This window comes from Bombyx mandarina, chromosome 06 (assembly GCF_030267445.1).
Source record: "Bombyx mandarina strain Sakado chromosome 06, ASM3026744v2".
NCBI classification, from domain to species: domain Eukaryota; kingdom Metazoa; phylum Arthropoda; class Insecta; order Lepidoptera; family Bombycidae; genus Bombyx; species Bombyx mandarina.
Window position 1 is genome coordinate 8,131,889 of NC_143213.1, and position 18,225 is coordinate 8,150,113.

At 37.4% G+C, this 18,225-nt stretch overlaps 2 protein-coding genes across 38 annotated transcripts in view; one reads left to right on the top strand and one right to left on the bottom strand.

The window, feature by feature from the left end:
* Positions 1-13,764, top strand: part of scrib (scribble planar cell polarity protein) — a 101,158-nt gene extending 87,394 nt beyond the window's left edge. For 18 of the 37 annotated variants that reach the window (XM_089728312.1, XM_089728315.1, XM_089728324.1 and 15 more), the window contains 9 exons: positions 187-270; positions 1,270-1,389; positions 4,392-5,726; positions 6,142-6,247; positions 6,592-6,763; positions 7,135-7,273; positions 8,790-8,885; positions 9,277-9,456; positions 11,652-13,764. In XM_089728312.1, coding sequence (XP_089584438.1) covers positions 187-270; positions 1,270-1,389; positions 4,392-5,726; positions 6,142-6,247; positions 6,592-6,763; positions 7,135-7,273; positions 8,790-8,885; positions 9,277-9,456; positions 11,652-11,885 — 2,466 coding nt within the window. In that variant the 3' untranslated portion in view covers positions 11,886-13,764. Of the gene's footprint in view, positions 1-186; positions 271-1,269; positions 1,390-4,391; positions 5,727-6,141; positions 6,248-6,591; positions 6,764-7,134; positions 7,274-8,789; positions 8,886-9,276; positions 9,457-10,465; positions 10,511-11,651 lie in introns of all 37 variants that reach the window. The other 19 variants (XM_089728327.1, XM_089728333.1, XM_089728336.1 and 16 more) reach the window with 12 other exon arrangements.
* A 2-nt stretch (positions 13,765-13,766) lies between these two features.
* Positions 13,767-16,831, bottom strand: Dnali1 (Putative inner dynein arm light chain, axonemal Dnali1). Its single transcript, XM_028184854.2, has 6 exons — positions 16,584-16,831; positions 16,374-16,505; positions 15,557-15,706; positions 15,298-15,426; positions 14,337-14,534; positions 13,767-13,945 (listed from the first exon to the last, which is right to left on the bottom strand). Exons 1-6 carry the CDS (start codon positions 16,668-16,670, stop codon positions 13,910-13,912), a joined length of 732 nt encoding a protein of 243 aa, XP_028040655.1. The 5' UTR covers positions 16,671-16,831; the 3' UTR covers positions 13,767-13,909.
* Positions 16,832-18,225: the final 1,394 nt, after the last annotated feature.

The following is an 18,225-nucleotide window of genomic DNA, read 5'->3' on the forward strand; positions in this document are numbered from 1 at the left end:
ACCACCATCAAGCAAAAGTTTAATAGATACACAACTATTTCGTCTTTATGGAAAAAAAAATAGTTGAAAACCTTAAAGCTTTGGCTACAAAAAAAAAGAAGAAATGAAAATCGGTTGTCTAAGGAGTAAATGAGACAGCTGATTTGTCTTTGCTTATTTATACCTAGATTTATCTTAATCTTTCAGGAGCAGCATTATCAACAGGATCTAGTTGAGTTTGAACACGAGAAGCAAGTCGCCGAAATGGGAGGGAAATCTACACCCGAAAAGGTCAGTAATTGTTATTGCGACGAGTAATGTCCGTATCAGCGGTATCGTGCTCGACGAGTTTACGAAGAACATAGGTTCGATATTGGGATAAATAGGTTTCATTTATTTTTCTCAAAGTTAAATGTAGGTACTGTAATGTAAATAGGTAGAAATAAATAGGATTGTATTTCAAGTGTGTGCGGCAGAGATGCGAATGTTGAGATGGATGTGTGGAGTGACAAGAATGGACAAGATAAAGAATGAGTATATCAGAGGAAGTGTGAAAGAAGCCCCGGTAATCAACAGATTAAATAGCGGACGGTTAGCGTGGTATGGACATGTGATGCGTAGATAGGAGATGCATGTGACTAGGAGATGTATGGAAATGGTAGTGCAAGGAATAGGGGGAAGAGGTCGACCCAAGGAAGACAATATGGAGTGTGTGAGTGACGATATGAGAGAGAGAGGAGTGAGTGTTAAGATGACGGCTGATAGAAGAGAATGTATTAGAAAAATTAGCTGTGCCGACCCCACCTAGTGGGATAAGGTGGAGAAAAAGTAGAGAGTATTTCAACTGCTTGTTTTCCTGTGAGTTTAAACTAAATTTAAAAACAATATATTATTATATATATATAATATATTAATATATTATCGGTAGGCAGCGGCTTGGCTCTGCCCCTGGCATTGCTGAAGTCCATGGGCGACGGTAACCACTCACCATCAGGTGGGCCGTATGCCCGTCTGCCTACAAAGGCAATAAAAAAAAAAAAAACATTCATATATTTTCATGAATTTTCAATATATAAAAAAAAAGAAATAAGTCCGTGATGCAATTTTGACGAAGCATGTTGCTGATAACTCTATTTCTGTAATCTGACGAAGCGTGTTGCGGCTAATAACCATGTACTTTTAGGTTATTAAAATAATATTTTGTTTGTTAATAAAAGTTTAAAGTATTGTAAAGTGAGTTGCAAATAAACATTATAGGTACATACAATTATTATTTTTATTTTATTTTAGGTGTTAGATATAGTTCACGCCGTCGAGAGTATGGCGATGGAGCCCGCTCCGTCTCACTCGCCGGAGCCGCAACACAAGACGACCACGGTGGTCATGTCCAAACACACCCTCCAACCTCAGGTTAGTTCTCGACAAACCAAACGGCCTTTATACAAAAATATTAATAAGAGTAATTCGTAAGCTAAATGCAGTACATATAAAGTAGGACCTCTTGTAAGTCCCCACGGGTAGGTACCACCACCCTGCCTGCCTATTTCTGCCGTGAAGCAGTAATGCGTTTCGGTTTGAAGGGCGGGGCAGCCGTTGTACTGTTCATAGTGAGACCGAACAACTCATGTCTCAAGGTGGGTGGCGGCATTTACGTTGTAGACGTCTATGGGCTCCGGTAACACTTAACACCAGGTGGGTTGTGAGCTCGTCCAGCCATCTAAGCAATAAAAAAAGTGGCTAGGTCGTGCCAGATGATTAGCCTATTGCTAGTTCATTCAGCCAGAGGTCTTACATATTTTTATTACTTTCAAAAATCTCATTTTAAAACACAATTGTCTTATTTGAATGAAAATAACAAAAAGAACATATTCGGGTATTTTCTAAATTTTCAAATAACCAATTTACTATCCTATCACCTCTAAATAAAGGATAACTTTGAAAATCAAATCTCATACAGTGAAAGCCGAAAACAATCTTAATTAATATTATGTGCATGTACTTTTTAAGTATATTTGTGAACGATTAATACTATTTTCAGAAAATATTTGCTTTATATTTTTACAAATATTAAAGCATGAAGTTATTGTAATATATTTTTGAGTTTTATATTTGCACCTTTAAATGAATAGCCCTTAATTTGTTAGGGTCAGCATGCACTTTACCCTATTTGTAGTTTAGACTTGTTGCTTGCATGAAAATATGCGTAAATTATTTGTAATATAGTCGAATTTAAATATTATGCTCTATCTTAATATAAGTATCTCTTAACACTATCTTCCAAAATAAATGTTGTTTAGTATATTGGAGACTTAGCCTTATATATAGTTGGATTGTATGGATTGGGCGGGTGGCACTTTAATGAGACCGTATCCGAACACTTGTCTGTTTTCAATGTTCTTTGAATATCTTACGTACATATGTAACTACGAATACGAGAACAGCGTTTGCATGAATCCTAAATTTGTTTATGTTTTATCCTGCCGAAGGTCGTGACTTGAACTGTCGTAGGAAATTATTTTTTAGTGTTTAGAAGTAAATAAATGTTATTTTAGCTTGTTTCTATGTCGTCAAGTGTCAGCTTCTTGTGACGGATAAATTCCATCCTAACACAGCGAAGGGATTCTAAACATTTTATAATGATAATAAACATTACGTCCATTGCAGAATTCTAATCCAGAGGAAAAGGAAGGAAACATTTAGTGTTACTACATTAACCGTCTGTCCACGTTTAGTGTAAATAATATTCATTAAATTAAGTAAAACCTATAACTTGTCCAATTAGCGTCATGTGTGATGTCTACGTCGGCCCTTTTTGTGTATAAGGTCATGTTCGGGGTATCCATTTTATATTATCGATGTGCACTCGAAAAAGTTTCATAGAGTTTTTTTTTTTAATAATTTTATTTGTTACAATTTAAAAAATAGTAGATTTATTAATTTGAGACTTGAATATATTGTTTTATGGTTTAATGTCGTGTCGTGTTTATTTTGGCGTTATATTATTTTGATTTTATAAGTTTCGACGTTCTTTTACGAGATAAATGGAAATCCTGAACAAAGTTGTTGGTTTCACGTAATCCTGTTTTATATAAACTTCAGTTGTACAAGGTAAATAATAGTAATCATCATAATAGTAATAATTACGGTTTTTTTTTCAGGCTTTGTTTTTGTTATTATGAAATCGATTAAATGGTTTTCACATGTAAAAGATCTGAATAAGCTTAACACAATACTTTTTCTCAATTTAAAACGTGCTATTATTCAAATTTATTGTGCGATTTTTCAAATTACTATTATTTATCTAGACACACATACAATGATTAATCTATACATTATATAACATAATATTGTGAACCATTGTGTTTAAATCACATAAATAATAGTATTATCCCATGTTTTTCATGTAAATACAACATAGTATACACACTTTATTATATTTATACAATTAACTAATTCCATTTATTTTAAGGGAAAAGGGTGCATACATAGAAAAAATCCAAGAAAAATTATTTAAAAGTAGTCATTTCTACCTTGTACTGTTAACACATACGTCATTAGGTAAATTAGAAAACAAAAACATACTTTGCTAAAATATCTACCTACATGTAAATTATAGTACAAAAAGTAATCGATCTTACTGATTGACCAAACAGTAGAATGATGATGCAATAGTTTCTGAGAACTTTTACATATTTAATCTGAAACTGTCTGTTTGTAGTGTTTTGTACCTACTTGTGACGACTGTACAATGATGACTTCATTGCAGGAGACCAATTTTGTAGAGAAATAAAAATAAAACAAAACGCCACGATCGGTTTTACTTGGATATTTCGCTTTCATAACATTTCATTCGCCGCTTTTTAAATTTACAAGCGTAAATATCAATGATTTGTATTCGTTAATGAAATATGTACGTTTCATAAAATTTATCTTAGGAATCATTTTACAGTTTAGCTACAGTAACTTGTGTGCAATTACATTACAAAAATACGTAGGTAATAAATAATATATTATATATTTGGCCAAAAAACAGTTACTGCCAATTTATTTAAGGAAAACTGTCCCTTATATTTCTTTTAATTATAAATATACAATATAATCTGCGTTAAAAATATCTTTTAATAATAAAATATTATGACGTTAATGAAAAGTTTTGTTATTTAATTTTAATTTTGGCATATTTTGCGTGACATTTATTTTGGAAGATTTTTGTTATTCGCTATTTGCTATAAAAAATATAATTTTGAATAATTATTAATTTATACTCCTGTTTTTGTGCAAGAAGCTTCGCCACAGTCAAACGACACGTTCAGATCCAGAGGACGTGTGTATTCTGTAATTATATGGTAATCGTTACGTTAGCATAAAGAATGGCACAAGTTGATGAAGTGCGTTATGTTGGTTTTGGTCAGACGTCTAGTTCGCAAGCGGCGCCTTCGTCTCCGTTACCCGTCTCGATACAACAGAAGGTGCGCAGCCCCGCGACCCCGACCTCGCCGCTAGAGCCCGCCCTCCAGCGTCCGCTACAGCCGCCGCCGCCTCCCCCGGTCAAACAGAAACCTCAAGTTCCTCGAAAACCGCAAACGAAGCGAGTTAGTTTCATCTCGGACCCTCGAGAAGATTCGATGAACAACAACTCATTCCATTTAGAATCGCATGCAGAGCATGATACGGATCGAACGGAGACCGCTACCGACCTTAACGATGCATGCGAGGGAGTCGGCTCCTTACTAATCCGAAATAAATCACTAAAAACAGATACGAAGGTATCGAAACCCGTGTCGAGAGCGAGTTTAATACTCCCCGATGACCTCATAATACCGCCTCCGCCGCTGTTCGACAGCTACGTAAGTGACGCTTCGCCAAATACGTTCCGACAAACAGAATCTATCGACCCAGGCCCTCCACCCCTAACCATTTTCCCAGAACGCTTAGTCTTACCAGGGCCCGTTGTGGCTGAAACATCCATGCAGTCTTCGAACTCTTCAGCCTCTTCTGTTATAGAAGGTCCTCCCCCGATCAATTACGGTGCGTTTCCCAAAGTAATAGAAACCTCTACTATTGCTGAAGTACCGACTCGATCATCAATAGTTTCGGAAGTGCCCGCGTATCAAGTTTTTCGAACGAAAGAACTGGCACGTGCGGACAGCGATAATGTGTTTCATAGAGAATTATCTGTCAGTTCGACTGGAGAGCCTGACCCCCCTGCGCTATTACAAGCTCGATATAAAACATTACCATCCGTATCACACGTTCCGAATTCTCCTTGTAGTTTGCATCCAGACAAAACGTACTTTGATGATGACACAGAACAACCCTTACATCAATCCTTAAGAGATCTTAGATGTCAAAACTTTTCACCAGTAATGGCATATTCGAACACGTACCCCGCTATCAACCCATACCCTTCTTTGACCGCAGTTGCTGGAACTTACAACCCCTACACATCTCCTGTACCAGTAGGTACTCCCCACCGGACCAGTCCTTATAGACCCGCTATTAGTCGTGACGTGAGTCCGTTAAGCACGGATATCAATGCGAATGTGACTCGAACTATGTCCGCTAGCAGTGACGGATCTAAAAGTGTACAGTCAGAGAGAAGAGTCCGATTTGACGAAGTAACGACGGCAACGGAATACGATAGATTGTCGAACAGCTCAGAGTCTTTGAGGGAAGGGGGCTCCTCGCCCGCGACCGCCCTGAAACCCGCATGGAGCAGCAAAATCAAAGCCTTTGCCATCGGCGAGGTAATCATCAATAAGGATTCTTAACCTCGCACAAAAACACTCAGCTTCTTTTGGTTGTGTTCGTCGTCAAACAAACTGATTATACATGACAAACAAATTCACACCACATGTCGTCCCTCCATACTTCAATTTTTTTTGTTATTGTGCCGATCAAATGTTTTTGTTGAACTGCATTTACTTATGTTTTGCATGTTTATATAATTTTACTAACGGAAACATATTTTTATTTAATTATTATTTTTCATATTAACAACTACTGACTGCATGGTTGTTACGCCTGGAGGAAGGGGTTTATGATGGCTTGTAAATATAACTATCATTACGCTTTTTAATCATTATTTTTATATGTTCACTTAAAAAATAAATAAACGTTATCAATAATAAATATAATAAGAGATTAAATTTGCATTTTTAGGCTTCCCCACCTCATTCTGGTAATTTTGTGAAAGCATCTGTTAGTGATAAGAAGAAGTTCTTTGAGAACGCAATGGAAGAGAGCCACAAACCGTCACCTAAACCAGGTAATTCTTAAAATAAAATATATAAGATGTCAGCTAGCGCGGCAGACGTAGTCCTGCCCTGAAAAATAACTAGAACCCGATTGCAATATCTGCAAGTAAACTATGCAGAAACCCATTCAAACATGCACAAAAAACATCAAAATCAGTCCAGACTTTTAGGAATATAGTCACACTTAACTTGCAAAATAAACTTACAAAATAAATATGTGTATAAAAATAAACTTAAAACAGTTTGAATTCGATCTTCCTCGAGTGTTGTAAGAAGGTCCAAAATTCCTACTGCGAAACTAACAACTATCTAACGTCGCTTTTGTCATATGTACCGAATAATTATTTTGTTTCAGAGAGAGTATTCACATTCCTCTCAGCAGATGAGGTGGAGAAATTGAAGCAAGAAGAGGAAAGGAAGATGGCTTCGTTATCTCGGAGTGAGCTCGGCTCCTGGTCCCCCGGGGAGGACCGGCACAGCGGATACAGTAGCCACTCCGACGATGAACTATATGAGAACGGACATGCGTAAGTATTTTAATGGATTTTTTATAAATATCTGTTCTAAGCAGAACACGGAAAAGGTCTATCATTGGGTCTATTTCTGGCTTTGACAGGAACTGTTTTTTTGTATGTTTTGAATACTATTAAAAAAATTAATACATCATGTTATCTTACTTTAAAAGACAGATAACGTAACTGGTAAAAAAATAAAAAAATAAATGTTGCAAAGATGATTAATATTAAAATGTTAAACCTTTAAAACGAGTGTATTAAAGGTACTCCACTCACCTGTAATATTAGTAAGTTTTGAGATTTTACAGTTTTAATGCGAGAAGACGATATATCGTTATTAAAATCTTCTGATCATTGCCATATGACAGTTTCAATACTTCCAGTAGATCGGGCGGCGTGAGTCCCTCCGCGAAGTCTCAGCGGCGTCGCGAGGCCCGGCCGGGAGCCGCGCCCGAGGACAGCGCCGCCCGCGCCGCCCGGCGTGCGGCCTGGCGCGCGGCGCGACTTCGCTCGCTCGAACAGGTCCTTACCGCATCACTCATAGATACTAATGTAGGCTCGCCAACAACTACCTACTACTAACAGCTTCAGCAAAAGATCTCGCGGACGATCTCCAACACGATGGGCAGCCCTCACAAAATCTGTGACTCACTCCAACATGAATGATTGCTCTCACTCTGCGAAACATCGTGTCATATGGCGTCGCGGTATCCCAGGATCCGACTGATGCATAACCACGACCTCTCTGACAAGAGTGTACGACTAGGAAAAAGAAGAACTAACAGCTTCGATTTGAAGGGTGGAACAGCTGTTGTATTACAAATATTGTATTTTACACATTACAATTAAAATTTTGATTCTATGTTTCAAAGTGAATAGTGGTATTCATCTTGTTTAATGTAATGCTTATTGACTCTGGTAGCCAGTTAACGCCGAATGGGCAAACAGATTATTAGTCCATATATGTAATAACGATTCATTATTAGCACGCTCGAGTTGGCGCGGTACTAGAACTACTAAACTAGAACAATTGTTGTAATAGACACGAAACTTGGCTCCTACAAGCCGTTTTAAATTTTTTAAACATTACCTGGTATTTGCTTTTTATATTTAATCAGATTTGTCAAATCAACTGATACAATTAATTGTTTAACAAAAATATTAAAACTAAATTAGGTCCAAAAGAATAAAAAACTCTCAATATTTTCTTTTCAATCTACTACTATGTTGAGGGGTGAAGTTTAAGGGACATTTTTTTTTGGTAACTTTACAGAATAGCCACTTATACTTTAAATTATGGAAAAAATACCATATCAAAAAACTTCTTCAGCTATATGAGTGGAGTGCAGTTAATAATTGAAGTTCAATTAAAAATATCGAACTGTTGATGCTAATACCAAATAAAACGCACCTTTAATTATTACAAAGATGTCTCTTAAACTGAATAGCGTTTCATCCCTTTTTTACTGGTTGTAGGGCCTCTTGTGAGTCCGCACGTGTTGGTACCACCACTGCGTATTTCTGCCGTGAAGCGGTAATGCGTTTCGGTTTGAAGGGGCAGCCGCTGTAACTATACTTGAGACTTTAGAACTTATATCTGAGTCGACTAGTATCAAAGCCGGCAATGTGACTTTTGGACAATTATTGGTAAATCAGAAAAACGAATTATTGACTTTGTATTCCATTGGCAGTCACAAAACTCTTCTGAACGACATCTTAGATAAATAACAGGTTAAGTATTAACCTTTATTTAATGCAGGTTTTGAACCGTATTCTTTGAAGGAGACGATTATATTCAAATCAATCTGTATTGACATATCAATAACATTTTTTTGTCCAAATGCACAGATTGCCACCTTTGATAATAGACGACTCATCTCAAGGTGGGTGGCGCATTTACGTTGTAGATGTCTATGGGCTCCAGTAACCACTTAACACCAGATGGGCTCTGGGCTCGTCCTCCCACATGAGCAATAAAGAAAAAATAATAATAATAATATCTAGAAGCAGTGTGTATATAAATATTATAATTTTACAGGAGGCTCTTGAATCGCAGAAAGTCATAAAGAGTATGGTGGGTCCCGCGACTGAAATTATCGGTGAGATCCCGCCGAGAGACAAATCCCCGACAGAGGTATTTCATTTTGTACTGTACGCTGTTCCATTGAACCATACTAATTAATGCATTGTTGCATTGTGTCTCAATAACCCGGCTAAATAAAGAATGTCTGTTAACACCGTTATATTTGTAATTTAACTTATTACATTTGTTTGTTACCGTAAACGTAATTAACTGGAATGTCTGTCACGGTGACATCCGTGAACCTGATATTTAATGAAATTAAAACTTCTGACGCTACACAATAATAATTAGAGTCACACGACGTGGTAACAAAACGACTAAAACTAACAATAATAATTTGGTATGTCTGTTTTGGGCGGGTCTCGATGTCGCTTCGCTGGCGTATTGTTTCGTTCCCCGCTGCCGTGTGAATGTCAATATTGGCTTTGAAATATTATTATAGAACTGGCCCCTGCCACGTATCGCGTTACGAACTAAACCGGGCCCTATACTGGCCGTCAAGGAGAAGGAAAAATTGTTAGACGAGCGCATAACCCTACGCACCGAGGAATACGTGTGCCCGGCGACCGGCGAGACTAAAGTGCACACCGTCGAGTACATTGAGAAAGTCATTGAGAAAGAGGTACGCGTTAGAGCAAGCAATGTACAGTAGGCGCGCGAGTTCACGTCCATCCTGAGGAATGCGGTAGTGCTGGACCTAATTAATTATAGTAATGTCGATAATAACTACCGATTTAGTCAACAGCGGTCAATTTGGTTTAATTTAACTTTAATTTTGCAATTTATGATAAATATAAATGTGATAAGTAATTACTTGTTTATTTCTAAAAGAGAAAAATATTTTTTTTGAAATTCCAATTCAATCATTATCAAATGAAAAGACAACCGACAGATCAGAGTCGGAATTTGTATGTATCTTTTTTCGGTAGGTTTTTTTCTACCTGAGCTTGTTGGAAGCGTCGTATTCATGGTTAAACAACACAATAGCGTTAGCGTAAATTATCGATATCAATAAGCGCGCGTCACAATCGTCAAGGACAACACTCGACGTCAGGCAAATGCGGGGAGGCGGGCGAAGGTGGGGCGAGCTGTCCCCCGCGCGTCGCCTCTGGCCCCGATGGACATGATCTCGCGCGCACACACTACGTTGCGCTGCGTGCTGTACATTGCGCTCCCAGTTGTACACAGCGCCCGTGTTTAATCGGACCTACGTTTGTACATCTGCAAAACGCTTCGCTTTCAAATGCAATCTATTTGCGACTTGACCTTGACGATACGGACTCTGATGCATCATTGACTTCCACAAAACGTTCTAAACGACATTGACGATTGACGTGTATATTGTAATTTATGCCGCGGGGTATTCTGAGCGCACATGGCACACCCAAACAAAACGATGTAGATAGAAAATTACTACACATTTATAATTTAAATATAACAATATATGTATAACCAAATAGCTTGTATTGTTTGTTGTATATATTAATATATCTAATTAGAACACAAAATTGATGCAAATAAAGGATTATATATTTAATAAGGAATACTCCTCTCACTGAATTATCTACACGAGAGCTGCATGAATCTCAGCATGGCATGTTTAATTATTGTGTATTATTTGTATTTGTCAGACGATTCCGGGATTCTAGACACCGTAATCATCGGCAACGACAACGGTTTGTTCCGTTTATATTACGCATAATGTTTGTTGTACGGGGACCTAACAAGAGTTCGGAGGACAAAATGACTCATTGAGATTACTAATATAAACTTTCGTCTGTATGTTTCTAGTTCCTACTGTTTGTGTATGTTTGTATCGATTGTCATTTTCTCTATCGGACTCAAATAGCTGAAATACGGACTCAAACATGGCAGCTGCTTAATTCGAAAGAAACACAAACAAAATGTGACTTAATTAAATATTCATTTGAAATTTGTCTAATTGTCTTTTATAATAACCGTATTTCAGCTTCGAATATTTTACAGCTTATTGCATTTCCTGCAAATTCCTAATATTGTAATCGTTGTTTTAATTTTAGCATGAAACATTTCTTCATTGTAGTTTCATTAATTTAGAAAGGTTAAAATACAGTTTCAATGGAGCAGTTTTGATTAAAAAAAATTATTGCTCAGATGGATGTACGAACCCTGCTTATCTAGTGTTAAGCAGTTACCGGAGCTAACAGGTACATAATAAGGTGCAATGCAGGTACAAGGTACAAGATGCAAGATGCAAGATACATGTCGCCACCCACTTTAAGAACTTGAGTTCCAAGTCTAAATTTTATAGTACATTACTGCTTCACGGTAGCAATATACAGCCAACCTACCTATTGCATTGCAGGAAATCTTATGTACAAACTACCCGCACATACTTTCAATTTCTTCTCGTATATAAATTTTAAATTTCTTGATAAGCATTCACAAAATATTTCGATGCAGAAACGAAACTCATTCAATACTCTTTTAATTAAATACGTACATATAAATTTTATCATATACGAAAACCGTAAGATATTCCAAATTCATATTGGACTAAGAAACGAAGATGAAAATAATGAGATCGAAACACGAAACTGTATTTTAACTACATAATATGTCTAACGATAGTTGAAAACCTAATCAAATCATTATAAAAACTTTAATGCTTTAATTAAAAGGTTCGGAATGCTGTTTTTTTCATTTAAATGACGAGCAGTAGTATAAAACGAATTGAATTTCGATTCCATACAAACTCATGTAAATCGCAAAACATTTTCACGGCGCTTTAATTAATAAAAAAAAAAAAAACGAAACGATTTTTTTTTACAAATCCAGGTGGAAACTACGCAAGAGAAGATAATATCTTTGGAACTGACAACGAGTCCTGTAAGCGAGACGGCTCCGTGCGGGCTGGGGGAGGGCGACTGCAGCCTTGGGGCGGAGGAGGGCTCGCTGCAACCGGACATCGTGCAGGTCGTTAACCCGCTGTTAGACGGGGGCGCCGGCCGCGTCACCGCCATTCCCGTCGGGCCCGACGTCCGCCTCACTTACACGGACGCCGCGCAGTGAGACGACCGCCGCTGTGTACTCGGCGTGAGCTTTTTAACGTTCTCGATAGCCTAAAAGTTAACTCAAATTCGGAGTTAACTCAAATTGTGGAGAGGGTTAAAGCGATAGGCAGCGGCTTGTCTCTGCCCCTGGCATTACTGAAGTCCATGGGCGACGGTAATAACTCACCATCAGGTGGGTCTTGTGCTCGTCTGCCTAGAAGGGCAATAAAAAAAAATGCAGTTGGAACAGCGCCCCTAGCGGCAAACATTCCATTTACATACAAATTTTAGTAAACTATATAACTAAAAGTTAACTTAAATTTGTATTGAGTTGGAACGTTTGCCTACGTTTGCTGCTAGGGGCAAACATTCCAACTCCATACAAATTCCAATTACAAGGTGGGTGGCGCATTTTACGTTGTAGATGTCTATGGGCTCAAGTAACCACTTAACACCAGGTGAGCTGTGAGCTCGTCCAACCATCTAAGCAATAAATAAAAAAAAAAACTATAAAACTAAGAGTTAATTAAAATTTGTATAGAGTTGGGACGTTTGCCTACGTTTACCGTTAGGGGCGCTGTTCCAACTACGCACAAATTTCACTTTTACGCTATCGAAAACGTTAAAAAACTCGCACTAAGCACACTGTTAGTCTCATCTGGGACTTCGATCTCGTGTCTCTACGGTGGGCCGCCGTAAATGGCAAGATAATAAAAATCTCCGCTCTGCATACAGGACGAACCCATGACAGAACACAACCGCTCGCTACGACACTAAATATTTTAATACGCGTACACACGACCGATTCGATCCGATTGTAGATTTCTTCGACGTAACGAGTTATAAAGATGTAAAAAAAAAAAAAAAAATTCCATCATTATTTTTGTATTGCAACTGTGATAATAAACTTACGAATTCCACCGATTTTTATTCTATTGAGTTTTGAAGAAATCGACCAACGATACGTGTTTCTAATAGCATTTTGACTTATCACAATTTTTTTTTTTAATAATTTTATGTAACATTGATTTCGCGACGGAGATTTTATAATATTTTAATTAAAATAAATAGGTGTTATACTATTTTGGTATTATTATTATTATTATAATAATTATAATATATTCTTGAATACTTTACGTATTTAATTGTAATCACTTTCATTCCGTTCAAGTTATTGGTATGTGACTGAATGTTTAATGTACCTGGATAGGAAACAAATGATGTAACTAGAAACGATAATTATATGGGGAACGTCAAATAAATGTAAATAACATCAAAAATACAGTATTCATTATTTGTAACAATTTGTTTTAATAAGTTGGCATCACACAGACGACCAATCATAGATGTATACAATTAGATAATCTTTTAAATATCATTTATGTATGACTTTCAACAGTATTTATTTTCATTTATTTTTATGTTACACGTATTTTAGTTATGTGGTGCCTTTTATTCTCAAATGAGATTTTTTATAATTTATAAATTGTCACTTTGATTTCATTTAAACATAATTTTGATTTAATTAATTTTATACAATACGATATTATGTATTTTTTCCTATACATAGTTTAAGGTAATGTGTGCATTTGAATATAAAGTCTGCCAATGTATTAATTATCTTGCAGTATATTTAAATTTAATTAAATTATTATGCAAACGTTTGTTACAACAGATTCCGTAAGAATCGATATATTATTCGAAAATTTGTATTTGATATATTTAAATTAATTAATTAGTATTGTAATTGTGGCATGTTCAATGAGTGTTTCATAAATGTGTGTCCTTGATACCTTTTAAGGTTTTTAGCGAGTAAATACGTGCATTGTAAACTAATGAAATTATTGTATGTTTGTCCCAACTAAATGGTTTAATATATATTTTAATAAAATTGATAACTTTTCATTTTATTTCGAATTCATCATTTATCGTTCAACATTTTACTATCAACAAACACGTATGATAAAATTTACATTTCATTAATTATTAATAAAATAACTTAAAAGTATTAAAACTATTAACAGTTTAATTTTTGACGGGTAGTTACTTCTTGGGTGCTATAATTCCTTCTAGTTGCGCCTGAAAATGGGAAAAAATAATTTAAATCTCAAAAATAATCATTTAATTTGATCTTCAATGGCAATATCCGTGGCAATGCCCATAGTAACCTCAAACGATTAGGCGAGTCATAGGCTTTTTTTTTTGGTCAGGAGGAAATCGCCGGACTCCCACCCTCCACGGGATGGCGGGCGGGGTATGTCGGAGTCGAACCGACTAAAACCTCATGTCGCTCAACAACCCACGTCCGAGCCTCGCATGAGACAGAACTCATGAAAAGGCAAAGGGGGTAGACTGAAGCGTTTAGTGCGGAGCACATCTCCCCCATCACCCTCCCCCTCGGGACGCCGGACCGGCGGTCGTCGGAGTCATAGGCTTGCCTGCTTTTTATGGCACTAAAGCTATATCTTACTTTCAACTGAGCGTTAGTTTTCTTCAAAGCTAACAATTCCTCTTGATGTCGTTTCTCTTCAGCGGCCCTAAGTTCCGCGGCCCGTCTCTCCAACTGTTCCGTTTTCTGCTTTAACTCCATACATTGTTTCTCCAAGGTCGACCGTTCCGCTTCTAACTTAGCCACTTGGTCCATGAGATCTGATTTCCCTTGTTCAGACTATAAAATATAAATAATATATATATTTATTGCTTAGATGGGTGTACGAGCTCACACCCCACCTGATGTTAAGTGGTTACCGGAGCCCATAGACATCTACAACGTAAATGCGCCACCCACTTTGAGAAATAAGTTCCAATGTCTCAGTATAGTTAAACGGCTGCCCCACCCTTCAAACCGCAACCCATTATTGCTTCACGGCAGAAATAGGCGGGGGTGGTGATACCTACCCGTGCGGATTCACAAGAGGTCCTACCACCAATAAAATATATGACAGTTATATATGTAAAAGAAGCAAAGCGTAACGCAAACATGCGGTAGCTTACCGCTGAAGGCTCTTTAAATTAAATTTGAAGGAAAACGTTATAGTAGCACTCACAAATCATCCTGAGTAGTGTTCGTTCCAGATTAAGTAATTTCACACATACGTTGTCTGTATTACATTAAGGAGTCATCGCGACACATCGACAGTTGTGGATTCCAGTAATCACTTAACATCTGGTGGGCCGGTAGCTCGTTCACACGTCGAAGCAATTAAAAAAAGATCCGAAGACCTCACAATCTAAAGTTCTGATAATAATAAAAACATTAGGTGGATGTTACACTCTTAACAATTTACGATGACCTTCGAATTACGATTCGAAGTTGACTGTTAAAAGGCGCGAGAGTACCTATATATTTTGTATTGTTTTTATTCTTATTTCCATAATCTTTTAATTATTCAGCAGTCAATCTAGTCAATTCTAATTTAAATGAACCTCACCTGTAGAGCTTTTCTCATACCGAACGCGATAGAACTGCAATATAAAGTCTGGTAAGCTTCCATAGTGATTCGTGCCTCATCTCGTACCCTAAGCAGAAGTAGTCCTCTTTCCCCACAGTTTATCGTTACCTTCGAAATGAAAATTCAAGCATACTTTCAATAACAAAAACACGATTTCTTTGGATTATTTCAACGTATTTTGAAGTGTATATTAAGAAGAAATTCTTAAGAAAATTTCACGCTATTTGAAAGAAACTACCTGTCTAATAAGTTCATCAAAACATTGGGTGTACAATTGTCTTCGAACTGGACATATACCGGTTTCTCTGGCCTGTCTCTGCTGCAGGCGAGTATCGAGCATTTCTTGCAGGTTTATCACGTCCAAACGGGTCGCCGGAGTAGAAGAAATCTATAATATAACGGTAACAAATATTTTTATCTACGACCATGCTTCCTATTATTGCCACGTACCGGTCATTCGTTTCGGTATGAAGGGTAGGATAATAGACTTCGAATCCTTAATTCAATCAGAATAGATGGTTTATATTATAGCTTCCGATAATCAGTCAACACGGGTCATAATCACATAATAATATGACCTTGTAGTGGAATGAAAGAATGGCGGTTTTCCATTAAATTAGTGAATAATCCGTTCTTTGGTGGTACTGGTTGTAGGACCTCTTGTGAGTCCGCACGGGTAGGTACCACCATCCCGCCTATTTTTGCCGTGAAGCAGTATTGCGTTTCGGTTTGAAGAGTGGGGTAGCCGTTGTAACTATACTGAGACCTTAGAACTTATATCTCAAGTTGGGTGGCGCATTTACGTTGTAGATGTGTATGGGCTCCAGTAACCACTTAACACTAGGTGGGCTGTGAGCTCGTCCAACCATCTAACGAACAAAAACCTCAGAAGCATTGAAATGTTCTACAAACGACCATTAATTATTTTTTGTGTAGCGCCCTTTCTGTCTTCTTGGCGTGCCCGGGGCCCACTGGTGGTATCAACAGTTTACCATAAATTGGGCCGTCAAGTTCAAGTCTGTCTGTCTTTATTTTACAGCTGCAAAATGTAGTACCTTTTGTGTCCATATTTGTCCATCTTCCTCCCATTCTTTCGGGGGTAAAATAGCATTTAAGATCTCTTCAGTTTCTTTCTTTGCTTCGGTGGGTACGCACGGTTGTGTTGAAGCGCCAGCTCTCGGGGAAGGCTGTGTAAAACATTTTTATTATATAATGAACATTATTTTCTTATTAATGAAGATCCTTTGATAAATAAAAAATCTTACAACTTTTTCTTGTCTTTTAGTCACCAACACTGGATTGTCGTAACGGACTAACGTTTCTTCTGCAGATACCGGCGCCCGTTCTCCCATTTTCGTTTGTTTTTGTTGCAAAATACCTATTTGCCTTTTTGAGAAGTCACGGTTATCGTGGCAGTAATCAAATTAAAACGTAGTGATTCTAAAATTATCTCTGACAAATTGTCAAGCAAAATATTATTTCCATAGCAACGGCTCTTAGCACCTCTCTAGTATTTTATACTTTTTTAGTAATCTTTATAACCTACTGGTACTTGTGGTAGAACCTCTTGTGAGTCCGCGCGGGTGTGTACCACCACCCTGCTTATTTCTGCCGTGAAGCAGTAATGCGTTTCGGTTTGAAGGGTGGGGCAGCCGTTGTAACTAACTATACTTGAGACCTTAGAACTTTTATCTCAAGATGGGTGGCGCATTTACATTGTGGATGTCTATGGGCTCCAGTAACCACTTAACACCACCCATCTACGCAAGAAAAAAAAACCTAGTAATGTTACGTTTCCATAGTAAAAAGTGTATCTTGTACATTTAATGTGATATAAGTATAAAAACTGTATATTATGGACGATTGCATCGGTCTTACAATCAAAGATGTACATACGCTATCAATGCTTGCGCGGATTACATTGTGGGGTATTTATTTTAAAAAACCTACGTCCTTAGCGATAGCTAGACCATAGATAAGACATTTAAAACGGGAGCTACTCTTCTTAAAGCACTTGTTGGCCATAATAAAGACTACAGCGAAGCTTGATATTATCAGGTCGACATAAGTGTCAGTTTAATTTGTGTACAGTACATGTTGGTGATAATAGAAATGAAACGGTTAATGACTTAGAATGAGCTCTGAAAAAGTAATCATAGTAATTAGGCTACGAACCGTGTATCCAAATTACAACGAAGATCGTTCAAAGTGCACTGAGGGACTGCGAAACCAAATTTACCATGGAATGCAATACACATTACATGAACTTTCTGGTTGAAACGAATATAGATAAAGCCATAAGTTTCTGAAAGTCAGCTTAAACATTAACTTATCCCACCACCAAGATATTTTCATAAAATTGAACATTGCGAGTTAACGAGCTATCAGGAATACCTAGTTTTTTTTTTATTGCTTAGTTGGAGGTCGATCTCACAGCCCACCTGGTGTTAAGTGGTTATTGGAGCCCATAGACATCAACAACGTAAATGCGCCACCCACCTTGTGATATAAGTTCTAAGGTCTCAGTATAGTTACAACGGCTGCCCCACCTTTCAAACCGAAACGCATTACTGCTTCACGGCAGAAATACGCAGGGTAGTGTTACCTACCCGCGCGGACTCACAAGAGGTCCTTCCACCAGTAATAAAATAAATGCTAAAGTACTAAATTCCAGGAACGCGCGGACGTGTATGAGTTCACTGGCTCCACCTGAGAGAGTTTGCCAACACTGGCCCTAGCAAGAGCAATGTTTCGCTAAAACCTACAGGATCAGAATCGCAACCCACTAAGAACTGACGAGAAACTGTTTGGGTTGTGTCAACAAGCTAGTTCGCATGTCAAACGTTTAATCGCAGAGTTCGCGTGCACATATATCAAAAACTAAATTTGGAGGTTAAATTTTTGTTC